This window comes from Heliangelus exortis, chromosome 1 (assembly GCF_036169615.1).
Source record: "Heliangelus exortis chromosome 1, bHelExo1.hap1, whole genome shotgun sequence".
Lineage (NCBI taxonomy): Eukaryota > Metazoa > Chordata > Aves > Apodiformes > Trochilidae > Heliangelus > Heliangelus exortis.
Genome location: NC_092422.1, coordinates 195,017,857 through 195,035,142, shown reverse-complemented (window position 1 = coordinate 195,035,142; position 17,286 = coordinate 195,017,857). Strand labels below are relative to the sequence as shown.

Sequence of the window (17,286 nt, the reverse complement as noted above, 5' to 3'; positions counted from 1 at the left end):
TAATTTATCAATCAGGGAGAGCCAGGGGAGCGTGTGTACACCCTGCCTTCAAACTTGGGGTCTTCTGTCAATTGGCTCCTGAATGTCAAAGCTCCACACACCTGACACGTTCTCCCTGGTGGGGGAGAGGAAGGACATGGTCCTGCACTTTGGTCCCAACAGCCCCGTGCAGGGCTACAGGCTGGGGACAGAGGGGTTGGAGAGCAGCCAGACAGAGAGGGACCTTGGAGTTTGGATTGCCAGGAAGCTGAAGAGGAGGCAGCAGTGTGCCCAGGTGGCCAAGAAGGCCAATGGCATCCTGGGCTGGCTCAGGAACAGCGTGGCCAGCAGGTCCAGGGAAGGGATTCTGCCCCTGTGCTCAGCTCTGGGGAGGCCACAGCTTGAGTCCTGGGTCCAGTTCTGGGCCCCTCAGCTCAGGAAGGAGATTGAGGTGCTGGAGCAGGTCCAAAGGAGGCAACTGGGCTGGTGAAGGGATCCAGCACAGATCCTGTGAGGAGAGGCTGAGGGAGCTGGGGGTGTTGAGGCTGGAGAAGAGGAGGCTCAGGGGAGATCTCATCACTCTCTCCAACTCCCTGAAAGGAGGTTGGAGCCAGGGGGGGGTTGGGCTCTTTTCCCAGGCAACTCTCAGCAAGACAAGAGGGCACAAGAGGTCTCAAGTTGTGCCAGGGGAGGTTTAGGTTGGACATGAGAAAGAATTTCTTTCTGGAGAGGGTGCTCAGCCATTGGAATGGGCTGCCCAGGGAAGGGGTGGATTCTCCATCCCTGGAGATATTTCCAAAGAGCCTGGATGTGGCACTCAGTGCCATGGGCTGGGAACTGCAGTGGGAGTGGATCAAGGGTTGGACTTGATGATCTCTGAGGTCCCTTCCAACCCAGCCAATTCTAGGATTCTATGATTCTATGATCTTCTTCCCTTTTACCCTTTGTGTCCAGCTCTGTAGTTTGGGGAGAGCCCTGCAGACAAGGTACAGCCTGGCTGGCAACACTTCAAGCTGTGATTATGATTTTTATGATGCTGGGAGTCAAAGTCATAAACCTACTGTGTTAGGTGATGTCCAAAGTCAGAATGAAAGGCTGGTATTTTATTTATGTCTAATTTAGATCATAAATCCAGTGCAGCTGGGAGCATCTCTTGCTATAAATGTTGGTGGGGAACCAGCCATGGACTATGAAAAAAAAAGGGGAGCTGTGTCAGCTAGGAGCTCATTTCCTGTCTTCCAAGACCCTCTGGCCCAAAGCAGAAGGTTCTTTACAGTGTATCCCCAGATTATTGCATGTTTGATCTGTGGTGAGACACTGAGCCACTGGGAAATCAAAGCATCTCTGCCATGAACCCAAAACTCATCATCAGCTCAGCTTTCTCCTGGCCCTGCTGGAATAAGAAGAAGCCTCCTCTGCCCTGGTGTGCCCTGCAAGGGAGATCTCTTGTGTAGCTGTCAGACACATCTCTCTTTGACCTCATTTTCCATCCTGGCTGGATTACAGGAGAGGTCAGCAAGTGACTCCTCTGCAGGGATTAAACCTTCTTGTCCTGCCCTGTGCAACCAGCCCAGCCAAGGGTGTGAGGAGGGAGGATTAGAGGGCAAGTCCTACAGATGACAGGGATTAGCCAGAAGTATTCTAGGGAAGCTCTGTTTTCTTGAAAATCCTGGGGCTTGCTGGTTGGGAAAAAAGTCCCTGTGGAGAAGGGTGGAAATATCATTCTTCTTGGAAATTGCAAGGATAAAAAAATGGGGGGGACTTGCAAGTTTAGGGTGTAGGTCTTGGAAGCAAAAGGCTGTGGTTGACTCTCCAGATCAGCTAACATCACCTCTTGGTGGTGGTGGCTGCTGTTATGACACTTTGGGGTTTGGGGAGCATTGAAAACATAAATGTTTAGAAGATTAAACACCTGGTTTGCCAGGAGCCTGCTCTCCATATGGCTGAGGGTACTCTGAGATCTGATTTAGGATGGGCTGGCACTGTCCATGCAAGCAGAACCTTAAGATACCTGCACAAGAGAAAAGAGAGATGCTGCTCTTAGGCATGAAAAAGCTACCTCACCCCTTGCTTTTTCAATTAGTGTTTCTAAAGGCTTTTTTTTTTGGATCTGAGGATAGACTGGGCTATTGAAAGGCCATGTTTTATTAGAAATTGATCTCCTGTTAATAAGCTTTAGGCAAATTGGAGCAGATTATTCGACTGGAAAAACACACGCCAAAGCGTGGAGGGAAATAGGAGGAGCAGGGAATGTCACCAACCCCTTCCCTGCCTCTGCTGAGATCAATAGAGCTACATCATGCAACTCCAATCAATGGGAAAGAAGAAACAGATGATCATCATAACAGCCTGACATTAGATCAGCCACTGCCTGCTCTGCCTTTGCCCCCTCACCATGCCAGGAATGGCATCCAGCAGTCCCAGAGCCCATTGGGAAACATTAGGTTCATAAAAGTGGGAAGAGCTGATATTGGAAAAGCAATGAAAGCCCCTGTGCAGTCATAAGGCTGTGGTTGGGCACTGCTCAGAGCAGTTTGGATTGATGTGCTGGGCTCCAGGGCTGCTTGGATCTCCTGGAAATGAAGTTTGCAGACCTTTAATCCAATAGCAAGAAATAATGAGGGTGATTTCAGTGAGAAGCCCTGGGAGAAGGAGAGGCAAGGAATAAAAAGGAGGGATGCCTCGGGATAGAGGGAGGACAGAGATTGTCCTGCCAGGTCTGGCATTCCCTTCCCAAAAATATTTCTTCTTCTTTCAAGGGCATTGCTACAGCCATGTTGGTGCCCTTGCACCCAGGAGGAGGCAGGAGGAATGGATTCTAAGGGCCTGTGGGGTTATTCCTTTGAAATCCATCCTTACAATTTCCCTGGCAGCTACTTCATCACCTCCCTTGGGAACTGGGGCAATTTCATGGCCAAAATAAACCACCAGCACGACTCGAGAGGGAGCTGCTGGAGCAGCCACTGGGAGCACTGGGGTTGGCAGTGATGGATTCCCTTCAACTTCATCAGCCTTGGGGGCTGCTGACACTGCACAAAAAGCAAAGCAGTGGGGAGGGAGAGGTTGGCTGAGCAAAACCATGGTTCACCAGTTCCTCTTCCACTTAGTTATTCATTTAATTATTTGTAATGACTCTCATCCAACCTGTGTCTGTCTGCTCCTGCTGTCTGCTGGGTTGGCCATCAGGATCCTGCTCCTGACCACCCCCTCAGGAGTCCTGGATGGGTTTCAAATGTTTTCTACAAAGGAGTTAATGAAAAGGGTCACGTTTTGACTTCAGTGGGCCAGGAATGATGCTCTGGGCAGGAGGTGATGGATTTAGAAGAGTGGGAAACAGCTGAGCTCAATTGGCACAGTGGAAATGTTCCATAATTTTGCTGCCAGTGACCAGCCCAAGCTGTGGGGAGAGTAAAATGTAAGTCAGGAGTCCTCATTCAGGAATGTGCTTCTGATGGGAGTCTGACAAGAAATTTGAAGCCAAAAAGTTGTGTGGTTTTAATTTGCTGTGAGTCAAACAGCAGAGTAGGCTTAAAGTGTAGGAACTGGATTTTTCTTGGATAAAACAGCCCTGGATGCTGTTAATGAGCTCCAAACACTGCTTCAGTCTCCAGGATGAGGCTTTGGTAGGTCTGAAGTAAAGCTCCTGAAGCACATCTGGTGTGTGTGATGGATTTTAGCAGACACGGGGTCCCTTTACAGATAACTCCTCCTATACTATTTTACTGATGTAGACACAGAGATTGGAAGAGCTTTTCCCAGCTCTTTTGCTGGTGTGGTCAGTCACCTCATCACTTGCTTACCTGGCTTCCAAAGTTGGAGGCTTTCCAAAAGAGACCATCCCTATCCAGATGAATGGAAGATCAACACGATGGAAGGACATGGTCCTCCCAGACCTCCTGGGACAGGATCAATGCTCCAGTCTGGCAGAGAAGTGTTTCTGGTGCTCTGGTGAGCTTAAAGGGATATTTGCTTTTTGCCATGATCATGGTTTATCTTCCAGCAATGGGACTAAGTGCCTGTTAGCCTCAATTCCTTCTTTTTTTCCCCAACCCCTACTGCTTTTTCTCTGACCCTTTTGAATCCATACCTATAATTTGGAAAGGCTTATTGTGTCCCTCTCTGCAATAACCATCTGATCCCAACCTTTAAACCCCCTCTCCCTCTTAGATTGAGTCATCTGCCACCAGCTTGTCTGGGAGAGGGTGCTCAAGCATCACCCTCCTGTGGATCCCCCAGCAGCTGGGAAGACCCAGATAATGCTGAACAGAACCAGCTGAGTGATAATAGGTATCTTTTACCTTCTTTCATCTCCCAGGCCCATGGGCTACTTGCCAGGATGCCTATAGAGCTAGCCATAGCCAGGGTGAGAGCTCAGTGAAGGCCAGAGTCTGTGCCTTTAAAGATTAATAGTGTTGTTTGCTCATTAAGGAGATCGTTTTTAAGTCAGCCCTAGCCAGAACATTCAAGTGCAAGCATCTGTTTGCTGCTGGGAGAGGATATTTATTGTCTGCTACTTCAATGGATGTAAATAAACAGCCAGACCTAGATAACGTTCAGACAAACAAACAAACAGCTGCCAGAATTGGTCCTTTGGGAGTTGACCTTCGGGGGAAGCATCATGCTGATGTTTTAATAGCAGCAGGTTTTGCAGAACAGAACCCAGGGAGTGCAGCCTGCTGGGAAGCAGGAGGGATGTGCAGCCTGAGCATGTTGGTCCCCAGGAGCTCTGCACATTTGTGTTGGGGTAAAGGAGAGCAGGAAAAGCTGGGTGCTGGTTGGAGCATCTTGTGGTCCAAGGAGCATCTGCCTGTCCAGGATGGATGTGTAAGCAGGGAAAAAAGGGATTCCTGGACTAGAGGGGGTAAATGTGTTTGTGGAGGAGTGTGCACATGTCTGGTTGGGGTGGACTGAGCATTTTGAGGTTGTTGTATGGTCCTGGTGTCCCTTCCTTCTATTGCTTTGTGCTCCCCTCCCTCCTGCCTTGCAGAGAGGTTTGTAGCTCACAGGAAGTTTCAAGGAGAAATCCTCACTGGACTGTCAGTCAGGCTCTGATCCCACAGCCTAATAGGGGCATCTTGAATAGAAGAATATCCATAATCCCATAATTCAGAAGAACTCCAGCTCTACGTGGGGTTTGTGGCTGATGCCAACAAAGAAGAAGAGGGAGAACAGGGCACATGGCTGGGGTGTGCTTAAAATTCCCTGCAACTGGCAACTTGGGGAGCTTTCCCACCAGGGATTGAATCTCTTTCCCTGACTTTAGTGGTGAGAACTTGGAGGTTTTGGTGAGAATCTTCTCCTTTCCCCTTCACAGGCTCCTCTTATTTTTTGCTCACCTAAATGCCATGGTTCTGGTAGGAGCCTGGGAGGCAGGAATAAATCTCTCCCAAGGAGAAATTGCTGTTATGTTGTTTGATGCTCAGGACTGAGAAGAATGTGTAGGGAAGGTGGAGACCCTCTGGGCTCTGTGCCTGGGGTCAAACCTATAAAAGCCAGAGCTGAAGGCAGGTAAAGGGATGGCTTGAGCTAAGGGGCAGACTTCTGGCTTCAAGCTGTAATATTTCCCTCCTTGCTGGCACAGGGCTTGCACAGTCCATGCAGCATGGGTGAATATCTGCCAGACTTTCTGGCCTTCTGAATTTTCTCTTGCCTTAGGTTTAAAGAGAGAGAGAGAGATATTTCTACACTTGAAGTCATTGGGTTGTGTGTACACGTGTGTGTGTTTGCACATGTAGGCTTGAATGAGCTCTGTTCCTCCCTTCCTTCCCCCCCCCCCCTGCAAAATAATGATTTTGCAGGCAATTAGGCCAGCAATAGCTGTTAAATCACTTCCCAGTCACTCTGTGTTCCTGGTGTGAATCCTCTGTAATCTTTTACCTGCCCCAAATGCACAGAGGAGATCCCTGGGGGCTTTGCCTTCTCTCTGTGGGGTTTTTTTAACCCCAGCCAACTATTTCTCCAGCCTCCCTCTTCCATCTCTGAGCTCTTGCTCCTCTAATGGGGCCTGGCAAAGGCTGAGGACAGTGCCTGAGCCCTGGGGTGATAATTGGCTTCTTCCCTATCCAGCAGCCAACTGATCTGCCCCTGGTGATGCTGGAAAATCAAGGTCAAAGCAGCAAAGACAGAAAGTTTGTTTAGCAGAGTGAGCACCAGAGAGAGCAAGGAGCTTCTGGAGCCCTGACAGGGACAAGCAGTCACAAGGGACTTAAGGGGGAGAAAAGCAGAGCTGGAACAGCAGACAAAGTTCAGTAAATACTCCCTGAGAGTCAGAACTTGGTGCTGGGAAGGCTCCGTGTGACATAGGAAAGATTCCTGCTGTGGGGGCATTCCAGCTGCTCTGGAATTCCTCAACTTCCAGCCCTCTCTGTCTCCTCCTTTTCTTCTAAGTGGAATATTCACCCTGAGCCCCTTGGCCTCTTTGCCCTTGTCCTCACGAGGGAATCACAGCCATGTCCACTTCCAAGAAGAGAGACTCAGAGGAGCTGAATTCCTCCATGAATCTGGACCATGGACACCAATGAGTCCTCTCCTCCCAGGCAATCAGAGCCAGGATGCTCAGGGCTGGACTTCAGGCTCTGACCTCTGCATGTGTTGATGCTGTGGAGTGTGTTGCTGTCATCAGGAGATCCATCAAGATGACTGCAAATCCTCTCGTGTCATCTGAGCAGCCCAAAAGCCAATACCTGCAAGTGGCACCCACTTCTGTGGTTCCCTGAGCATCCCTGGGCACCCTCCACACCCTTTGATGTCACAGAACCCCTCTAACTCCTCTCTGCCTCATTCCCCTGCCTTTCCTGGGGGGAATAATATTTCTTTGTTGTCATACAGCAGGTGGGGACATAGGGGAAGGGTAAAGATAAGTATCTGAGTATCATTGCTGCCCTTTGCTCCTAGAGGCTTTCCAGACCCTTTGTCATTCCCTTTCTTCCTCTCTGTTTGCCTTCCTAATATCAAGGATGATTCAGGCTCTGAAAGGTTGATACAGAAGCAACAAGCTCATGGACTTCACCAGGGAAGAGTGGGAATGGGTTTTGATACCATAAATTTATGGGTTTGATACCATAAATTCTCCATGACTTGTTATTTCCTTTGGATGGGAAGGGTGCTTTTTATTCAGCTATGAAGTGCACAGCTGCAAACCAAGGACTTTGGTAGTTTCTAAGCTGAAAGAGGGAAGATTGAGATGAGATTTCAGGAAGAAATTCTTTGTTGTAAGAGTGGTGAGACCCTGGCCCAGGTTGTGCAGAGAAATTGTGGCTGCTCCATGCCTGGAAGTGTCTCAGGTCAGGTTGGATGGGGCTTGGAGCAGAAGGACACAGAGCTCCTGGAAGGTGTCCAGAGCAGAGCCACTCAAATGCTCAGAGGGCTGAGCACCTCCCTGGGAAGCCAGGCTGAGGGATTGGGGTTGTTCAGCCTGGAGAAGAGGAGGCTCCCAGGGGACCTTAGAGCAACCTTCCAATATCTGAAGGGGCTCCAAGAAAGCTGGGGGAGGGCTTTGGACACGGGGGGGTAGGGAGAGGAGAAGGGAAATGGGTTAAAACTTGGAGAGAAAGGGGAGATTGAGGTTGGAGATGGGGAGGAAATTCTTGAATTTGAGGGTGGTGAGAGCCTGGCCCAGGTTGTCCAAGGAAGCTGTGGCTGCCCCATCCCTGGCAGTGTCTCAGGTCAGGTTGGATGGGGCTTGGAGCCCCCTGGGCTGGTGGGAGGTGTCCCTGCCCATGCAGGGGGTTGGAACTGGATGATCCCTTCCAACACAAACCATCCTGTGATCTTTTGAGCCTAGTCTCTAGAAATTGTTCTCAGACACGCAAAAACCCCTCTGGTGTTCTGCACACTTCCTTCCGTATTGCTGTGTCACTCTCAGGGATCCAGTGGGATGTTGCATCTGGGTCCTTCTCATAGTTCCAGTTATTGCTACTCCTAAGTTATGAGATGTGTCTGGAATCATAAAGTGCCATATTTATGTGGGTCTGATCTCAATATCTGATACATGTAATCAACAAGAGAAATAGTCTGTGTTGTATTGTACATTCTGCAGTAATACATTGCCCCATGGAATATCAGCAAGAAGGACAATAATATTGTCTGACTAGCATTGGAGTGAGTCAGTCCTGCAGATTCCTGCATGGTTTTTTTTTATCTTTTGGTCATCATCACCACAAGTTCTGCCCTTTGTTCCCTTATTTTCAGCTCAGTACATTTGTCCAGACAATGACAGTAACACAGTGATAGTGCCAGATGAAAACAAGCAGTCTCTCAATTGTTATTCTCCAGTTCACTCATGTTTAATGGGACCAGAACAATCAGTTAAATCTGATTTATCCTTAAAGTGAGGAGACAGGGGAAAAGTTCACTAGTGAGCATGGTGAGATTCTGGACTAGGTTGCCTAAGGAAGTTTTGGCTGCCCCATCCCTGGCAGTGTCTCAGGTCAGGTTGGATGGGGCTTGGAGCAACGTGGGCTCGTGGGAGGCGTCCCTGCCCATGCAGGGGGTTGAAACTGGATGAGCTTTAAAATCCCTTCCACCCAAACTATTTCAAGGTTCTGTGACTGATTCACTTTATGATGACAGTGGTTGTCCAAAAAAACAGGACCACAATGCATTTCTCCAACGATTATTCTCTCTGGATGAAGGAAAAAATATTCATGTACTCTCCCTGCTTTTTTTTTTTTTTGCTCTGCAGATCCGTGTGGATGGTACCACCAAGAACACACTGGAATATGAGATTGTACAGGTGGTGGATACTGGCCCCATACTCCGGGATATGGCCTTCTCAGTGGACCATGAACACCTCTACATCATGTCTGAGAAACAGGTAAGAAAGTCCAGCACCCCAGAGTGTTTGGAAATCCTTTACCTTGCTCTTGTTATGAACACCAGAATTGCACAGAACATTCTGGCAGTGCACATAGTGACTGCAAAGATGTGATTCGTGGTCAATCTCCTGATTTTTTTGGTGAAACCATTGTGTTTATATACTGATACATTTCTGAGGGACCAGAGCCAGGGAACTAAGGGGGAAGAAACCACCCCCAGCATTGCCTTATGCAGTAAAAGTCCTACTGGCTACAAAACAAGGAGTTGCTACTGCATCTGCTGCTTGCCACATTGCTCTCCTCCCCCATTCAAACTGTGGCTACATCTGTCAGAGAGATGGAGAAATGAAATACTGAACTCCTTGGCTCTGTCTGGAGTATTTGGAGAAGCTGGGATTTGGAGACACAGTGATCAAGAGCGTAGGATGCTGCTTAAAAAATTGCAGGCCAAGTTTAGTGGGATGTTCTTATTGGGCTCTAAGTATTATTGAAAATACTGGCAGCCAGATTCCAGAAAAGGACCAGTCTGGGTGTTCAGTGTGGAAGTCTGGCTGATTTTAACCAAGTGCTTGGCCTTAGGAATTTTGCTGCTTGTGGTGGGAGGAAGAAATAACTTCACAAGCAGAAATTCATGGTGCATAACGAATCCTGTGGACATGCAGGGGCTTGGGATGGTGTAACTGGTTCAGTGAGGAGATTTAGAGCCCCAGAGAGAAGGGAACAAGGAGGGATTTTGGCAGGGTGATGGCAGTGTCCTGCAGGTCAACTGGAGGCCACCAGTCCAAGGGTGATGTGGTCACCCATCCATCACTGATTCACTGAGGATGTATTGCTCACCTCTCCTTGGATCATATAAATGGCACCACACATGAAAAACACACTTGAAATGCTTCTTAGTGCCTTCACAAATGACTTGGGGGATGTCTCACCGAGGTTCACATATTCCCACCTCAGAGCAATGTTGTTTCCTCCCACTACCATCCAGTTCCCTAACAGCAAGAACCCCTCTGGATGTTGGATATTGTGCTTCAGAGAGAAGGGAACAAGGAGGGATTTTGGCAGGGTGGTGGCAGTGTCCTACAGTGCAGCTGCAGCTCAACTGGAGGCCACCAGTCCAAGGGTGACACGGTCACCCATCCATTAGTGTTCACTGATCCACTGAGGATGTATTACCCACCTGTCCTTGGATCATATAAGTGGCACCACACATGAAAAATACACTTTAAATGGGTTAATCCACTTTTTATTGCCTTCATAAATGACTTGGGGGATGTCTCACTGAGGTGCACATATTCCCGTTTCAGAGCAATGTTGTTTCTCCCACTGCCATCCAGTTCCCTAACAGCAAGAACCCCTCTGGATGTTGGATGCTGTGCTCCAGAGAGAAGGGAACAAGGAGGGATTTTGGCAGGGTGATGGCAGTGTCCTGCAGTGCAGCTGCAGCTCAACTGGAGGCCACCAGTCCAAGGGTGACACGGTCACCCATCCATTAGTGTTCACTGATCCACTGAGGATGTATTACCCACCTGTCCTTGGATCATATAAGTGGCACCACACATGAAAAATACACTTTAAATGGGTTAATCCACTTTTTATTGCCTTCATAAATGACTTGGGGGATGTCTCACTGAGGTGCACATATTCCCGTTTCAGAGCAATGTTGTTTCTCCCACTGCCATCCAGTTCCCTAACAGCAAGAACCCCTCTGGATGTTGGATATTGTGCTCAAGAGAGAAGGGAACAAGGAGGGATTTTGGCAGGGTGGTGGCAGTGTCCTGCAGTGCAGCTGCAGCTCAACTGGAGGCCACCAGTCCAAGGGTGACATGGTCACCCATCCATTAGTGTTCACTGATTCACTGAGGATGTATTACCCACCTGTCCTTGGATCATATAAGTGGCACCACACATGAAAAACCCACTTTAAATGGGCTAATCCACTTCTAATTTCCTTCACAAATGACTTGGGGGATGTCTCACCGAGGTTCACATATTCCCATCTCAGAGCAATGTTGTTTCCTCCCACTACCATCCAGTTCCCTAACAGCAAGAACCCCTCTGGATGTTGTAGTTGTGCTCAAGAAAGAAGGGAACAAGGAGGGATTTTGGCAGGGTGATGGCAGTGTCCTACAGTGCAACTGGAGGCCACCAGTCCAAGGGTGACATGGTCACCCATCCATTAGTGTTCAATCATTCATTGCCCACCTGACCTTGGACCATGTAAGAGTCACCACACATGAAAAACCCACTTTAAATGGGTTAACCCACTTTTTATTGCCTTCACAAATGACTTGGGGGATGTCTCACTGAGGTTCACATATTCCCACCTCAGAGCAATGTTGTTTCCTCCCACTACCATCCAGTTCCCTAACAGCAAGAACCCCTCTGGATGTTGGATGCTGTGTTCCTCCAGCCCTCTGACACCACTGTGCTGCAGTGGTCAACACTCAGAAGTCTCCAGGATGGAGAAGGGCCACAATATCCCCTCCTCTAACTCACCCTCATGGTAGTTTTGCCACTCACTAATTCCTGCCTGAAAAAAAATTGAATAATTGTTCCCTCTCCATTTGCCAGAAGTTTGTAGACCCTTCTCATAATCCTCTTCAGGTGGCTGCTTCTCAGGCTGTGGCTAGCTCTGAAGTTAGTAGCTTTTCCCTAAGATAAAAGTTTTCTCCTGGCCAGTAAGGCAGTGATCCATGCTGGATTTTGGGAGAAGATATTTAACAGGATCATTGTGGACCAGAAGCTCAGCTGTGGCAGGTTTCCTATCTTCCTCTCTGTGCAAAATTGAGGGGTTGTAATTTCCAATCCATGACTGTCATCTCTTCTGCTTGAATAATTTTTTTGTTGATGTTTTGTGCCTCTGCAGTATCTCCAAACCTCTCCCTGAGCTACGGATACTCAATACCTAAAAATTCAGAGTGGGGAGGGGAGAAACTCTGTGCATTCTTCTTTATTAAAGAGGCTGTGAGATGATGATAACTCAGGAGAAAGGATGTGATGATAGAGCTGGGATTGCTTTCTCATGGCTCCATATTGGGCAAAAAAGGGGATGTCACCTTCAGTGCTGAATTGAACACATCTTTTGGGGTGGGGAGAGAAGCTGGAGGTTGGTGATGCTTGTGAGCTCCTGCAAAACTGTGGTCAAGGCACCATTCTGGTTTCTCATCCTTTTGTGGGCCCTTCCTCTTTCCTTTGAGCAGAATGAGCCTCCCCACATGGTCAAAGCCCTTAAGTGTGATGATATGCAAACAATCCACAGATTTCAGGTTTGCCTGGGGTGTTCTTTTGGCTCCTTTGGTCTGGTTGGTCTCAGAACACACCCAGGAGGTCAGTGGGCCAGCACTGTTCACCCCTTCACTTCCTTCATGATGAAATTCAACAAGGGGAAGTGTAGAGTTTTGCATTTGGGGAAGAACAACACGATGTCCCAGTATAGGTTGGGGGCTGAGCTGCTGGAGAGCAGTGTAGGTGAAAGAGACCTGGGGGTCCTGATAGACAAGAAGATGACCATGAGCCAGCAATGTGCCCTTGTGGCCAAGAAGGCCAATGGCATCCTGGGGTGCATTAGAAAGGGTGTGGTTAGTAGGTCAAGAGAGGTTCTCCTCCCCCTCTATTCTGCATTGGTGAGGCCACACCTGGAGTATTGTGTCCAGTTCTGGGCCCCTCAGTTCAAGAAGGACAGGGAAGTGCTTGAAAGAGTCCAGCGCAGAGCTACTGAGATGATTAAGGGAGTGGAACATCTCCCTTATGAGGAAAGGCTGAGGGAGCTGGGTCTCTTTAGTTTGGAGAAAAGGAGACTGAGAGGTGACCTCATCAATGTTTTCAAATATGTAAGGGGTGAGTGTCAGGGAGATGGAGTTAGGCTTTTCTCAGTGGTGACCAGTGATAGGACAAGGGGTAATGGGTGTAAATTGGAGCATAGGAGGTTCAAGTTGAATATCAGAAAAAATTTTTTTACTGTAAGGGTGACGGAGCCCTGGAACAGGCTGCCCAGGGGGGTTGTGGAGTCTCCTTCACTGGAGACATTCAAAACCCACCTGGACACGTTCCTAGGCGATGTACTCTAGGGGGCCCTGCTCTGGCAGGGGGGGTTGGACTAGATGATCTTTCCAGGTCCCTTCCAACCCCTAGGATTCTATGATTCTATGATTCTATGATCCTTAAAGGATGAAAATCAGAACAAGAGAACCAACTTGATTTTCCTCCAGAAACTTCTAAGAACATATTCTTACTGGCATGTTGAGCATTCCCCTGACCATTACAATGTGAGCAGACTCATTTTGGAGTTGACTTTTGGGAAGCACGAGCTTAAGAGAGGTTTTTTTTTTTTTAGGAGTTGGTGGAGACCCATAGAGAACCACAGGAGCCCTGAGTCTCCTGTGATTTATTCAATCACCTCCTCCTTCATCTTTAGAGCCCAAGAGTGTCTGTATGAGAGAGGTTAGCAAAAAGGGCAAGGGCTGTTATTATTTAAAATCTGATCCAATTTGGGGAAACTCTCAACACCACAGCAGCTTTTGCCTGCTTGACTTTATCTGTGCTGTGGCAAGCAGTCAGTGTCTGTGTGCTTGTGATATCTCACACTTCAAGTGCTGGAATGAATTAACATTTCTGGAGCCTCTGTGGCTGAGATCAAGCCCAGGGCTTTGCCTTTGCTGCAGGCAATGATGATGAGGGGTGTGGAGAAGAAGGAGGATGGATGTGATCCACTGGACAAGCCATGTCTCAGGGATCTGTTTGTAAATGGATGAAGCTCTGACTTATCAGAGGTTTTTGTTGTCCACAGAAATCCCCTGGGACCACGAGGGCTGTGGAAATGAGGGACAGGATGGCTTGACCTGACCTTTTCAAAGGCAGGCAGGCACCAGGGCTGGTCCTATCCCTGGGGAAGGAAGAGGTTTCTCCTTTCTTTTACTGGGCTTGACCCTAAATGGACCCTGGAGATAAGAGTGGTTCTGTTGGGTGTGTAGCTGCTCCATTAAAGCAGTTTTTCCAGGCTTGGCTCCATCATTCACCAGACCTGAGCAGGAATGGAAGCCCACATAATAAAAGCAATTTCTCCAGCTTGTCCCAAAGCCAATTTCTCCAGCTTGTCCCAGAATCTGGAAGTCCCAGCAAGTATTGCTCTTGCCATTCCTCAAACTATTCTGCAAGGAGCTGTTAGGACTCAGCTCACCATCCTTCCACCTGAAAGACCTTCAAAGAGCTGTCACAATCAACGTGGCTACAAGGAGAGGCTTCCTCATGATGCCAGAAAATTAAATCCCCTGGATTTTTTGGGGGTCAGCATCTGCATGGGGGCATTTTCCTCTGAACACTGGGGGTTGCACATGGGGTTTTTCATCAAGGGAACCCAAGCCATCCTTTTGGGGTCTGTGGCTGGAACATGGATTGCCTTGCAAATTCCTGTGAAAATTGAGAGATGAGAAGCAGCACCCTCAGGAGAAGATGCAGCAGCTTTATGCCATCAGAGGGGCCTCATTATATAAACACATTCTATAGGGACACTCGAAAGAGGGAGGAGAAAAGCTTTATTGTCAAAGTCCAGAGACATGGCATCTGAAGGTCCCATTATTTCAGAGAGGTGAGGACATCTGTGTGTTGCAGACTGTGCTTTAAATCCCTGTCAACACAGCAGGGAAGGATTGGTGCATGCATAGGATCTGTCATGGTTTATCAGGAGATCTGACATTTAGCCCCAGGCTTCACAAAGGCTCCAAGTGAGTTACAACCACACAGTTTCCCACTGAAGAGAGGATCTGGTGTGGGGGAAAAGGGAGGGGGGGCTGCTCCAGGTGTAATTTATTCAATTATCAGCCTGAATGGCACTTGTCCCCATATCAAGATGTTCTCTGGAGGTCATGGAGATATCAGTACATTGCAAAGCTGGGTTTTTTTTCTCTCTTGGTTTTGGGTGTGCAGACACTGGAGTGTCCTCTGCCTCACTCACTGTTTTAAGGGGGTGAGGACCAGACTGGAAATTATTCTAGAGGAGAAACAGAAGGAGAGTTGAAGTGTCTCTGCATCTCCTCTTCTCCTCATCACACATGCAAATACCTCCTCAGGTCCTTTTCCCTCCTCTAACCCTCTCTCTGAATCTCTTCTCTCAAACAAGAAGCCTGAACACACAACTTCCCTGGAGCTCTCTGCAGGGGTTAGGTTGCTTCTTTCACCCTATCCTCACTATTTCAGCCTCTCTCTCATCCCATCCCTCTTTCTGTCCCCAGCCTCTCATTTTTTACAGTCTTGCACTTGCTTTTATGCCATTCTTCTTGTCCTGGTACCCCTGTTCCTTGGCTTTCTCCTATTCCAGCAGCACCATTCTGCTGGCTGACAAAGCCTCCTTGCTGTTTAATTGTGGGCAAGCACGTTCAGCCCAACTCTCCATGTCAGGAGGTGCAGGATGCTCATTTTGGGGGGCTTTGAATTGGAAGGTCACCTCCATTACCCCCTGAATCTTTCTCTTTCAACACGTTGGACTCCTGGGTTTCTCCCAGCACCAGGTGTGTTTTGCAAAGCTGATGCAGCACCTGGATGCAGCTCCAAGGCACAGGAATCTCAGCTCTTCCTTTTGATATGCAGGCATCAAAGGGAAGAACTGGAGAAAATGAACTTAAAGGCTCAAAAATCAGGAAGCAAACAGCGAGAGGTCCCAGCTTTGTATTATTAAAATCCGAAAGGCTTTGAGCTGCCTCCTACTTTTAGTTTACTACTGGCTAGGGAAGACTCTGTTCTGCAAACAGTTAATGAGTAACTCTACGTTTGGCTCAAAGGAGGAGATTTGCTGTCCCAAAGTTGCAGACAGCTTTGTTCCAAGCAGGTGAATCAGCTTCATGCTCCTGTGGCAAGCTGCATTTCTTCCCCATAAACCAGCAGAAAGTCATCCATGGTCTGAGAATAAAATCCATTTGTGGGGTGCAATTCTTCCCTAAAACCATTGCTGTATGGCAAAGGTGAGACTGGTAGGGTCATGCATAGCAGAAGCAGACAGGTATTTTGGGGAGCTCTTTTAAACTTTGCCAATGGAATATCAAATCAGCGTGGTCTCAACTAAAACATGGCAGAAGCCACATTTGGTAAAAATTAAGGAAAAGTATCACAAATCATGTTGACAGGGTCTTTTTGGCCTCTCTCTGCCTGTTTCTCATTAAAATGGGGAAGGCTTCTACCTAGTTGTCCCCTGAGATTTCTTCTTCTTCCCTTTGCCACTGAGTCCCTCTCTGCAACAGAATCATTGTGTGCAAATTAGCTGCCAAGGAAGTGGCTGGTTAGGTTACTTCTGATTTCATGACCAGTGATTAAAATCTTTTCTGCTGCTCACATTATCATACCAATTAGTTAAAGCAATAGCTAATATCTTTACTTAATTACAGCTTCATTTCTTCAAATGTGGTCTTTTCACAAGATTTCAATTAGCACTGACTCTCAGGCTTGGAGTGGCTGTTTCCTGGGGATGGAGAGTTTGAGTCTGTCCCTAGAAAAAACTGGCTCAAGATCACAAGTTTTAAAAATAACTCGAGAGTTTTTCCTTGTCATTTGCATCTGTTTGTTTGTGAGCCACCAGGTTGCTCACAGACCATTTTTTTCATCCTTGGTGCAGGACCAGAAAAATTAGACATGCTCTTGTTTGAAAATGGAAAGCTGAGATTTCCTAAAAAGTGTGAATTTTTTGACCTGGGCATTTAAAAGCAGCAGAGTCACCCATAAACTGTAAATTTTGGCACAATTTTGCAGATTCTTATCATTCAACTCTATTACCTTGTAGGCTCTTGGAGTATTCACTGTCTTCTTGTAGAAGGGGCTCCTGTGCATTGGGTGGAAGACAAACACTCTGTGCATCCTCATCTCTTTGGAGATGGTCAAGCCTTATTGTTCAGCTTCTGAAAGCTCTTTGGAGATGGTCAAGTCTTCTGCAGAAGTTCACTGTTCAACTCCTAAAAGACAGGAAAGAAGGAAAGGTGCTGACAGTAGAGTCTTTTCCTTGGAGTAAGTGGATTCTCCTGGACCAGACTTGCATCCTAGGTAAGATCAGGGTCATCAGAACTTCTAAGGGGCCCAAGTCAGGAGTAGAAATGCACAGTCTCTGTGTGAAGATGTCTCATGTTTGTCTCTCTCTAAATCCTCAAAAGGAGAGGCCTTCAAACTATTAATTTCATTGCCCAGCTACCCAGCTCTTGGCCAGTCCTGCACAAAACAGGGCAGAATTTGGATCTCAGTCTCTAGCAAGCAATGAGTGGAATCCCAGTTGGCAGCAAAGGCAACTTTTCTTCTCTTTGACTCTTCTTTCCTGCCCCTAAAACACCACTCATCACCCTCAGCAATATCAGAGGTTGAACCTCATTCCCCCTTGTGTTCTCTTTCACCTAATTAAGGGCCTATTAAATAAGGCCAGATACCTTCTGAGAAATGACTTTATGGATGGAAAATCCTGCATGGATGCCCAGCTCACTGTGTGAACTCCTGTGGTTCTTAGCCAAGAAAGAAATAAAAA

At 47.7% G+C, this 17,286-nt stretch overlaps 1 protein-coding gene across 2 annotated transcripts in view; it reads left to right on the top strand.

Annotated features, from left to right (window-relative positions):
* Nucleotides 1–17,286, top strand: part of PLXNA4 (plexin A4) — a 504,022-nt gene that overhangs the window by 247,575 nt on the left and 239,161 nt on the right. For both annotated transcript variants that reach the window (XM_071734217.1, XM_071734218.1), the window contains exon 4: nucleotides 8,663–8,794. In XM_071734217.1, the coding sequence (XP_071590318.1) occupies nucleotides 8,663–8,794 (132 nt within the window). The remainder of the gene's footprint in view (nucleotides 1–8,662; nucleotides 8,795–17,286) is intronic.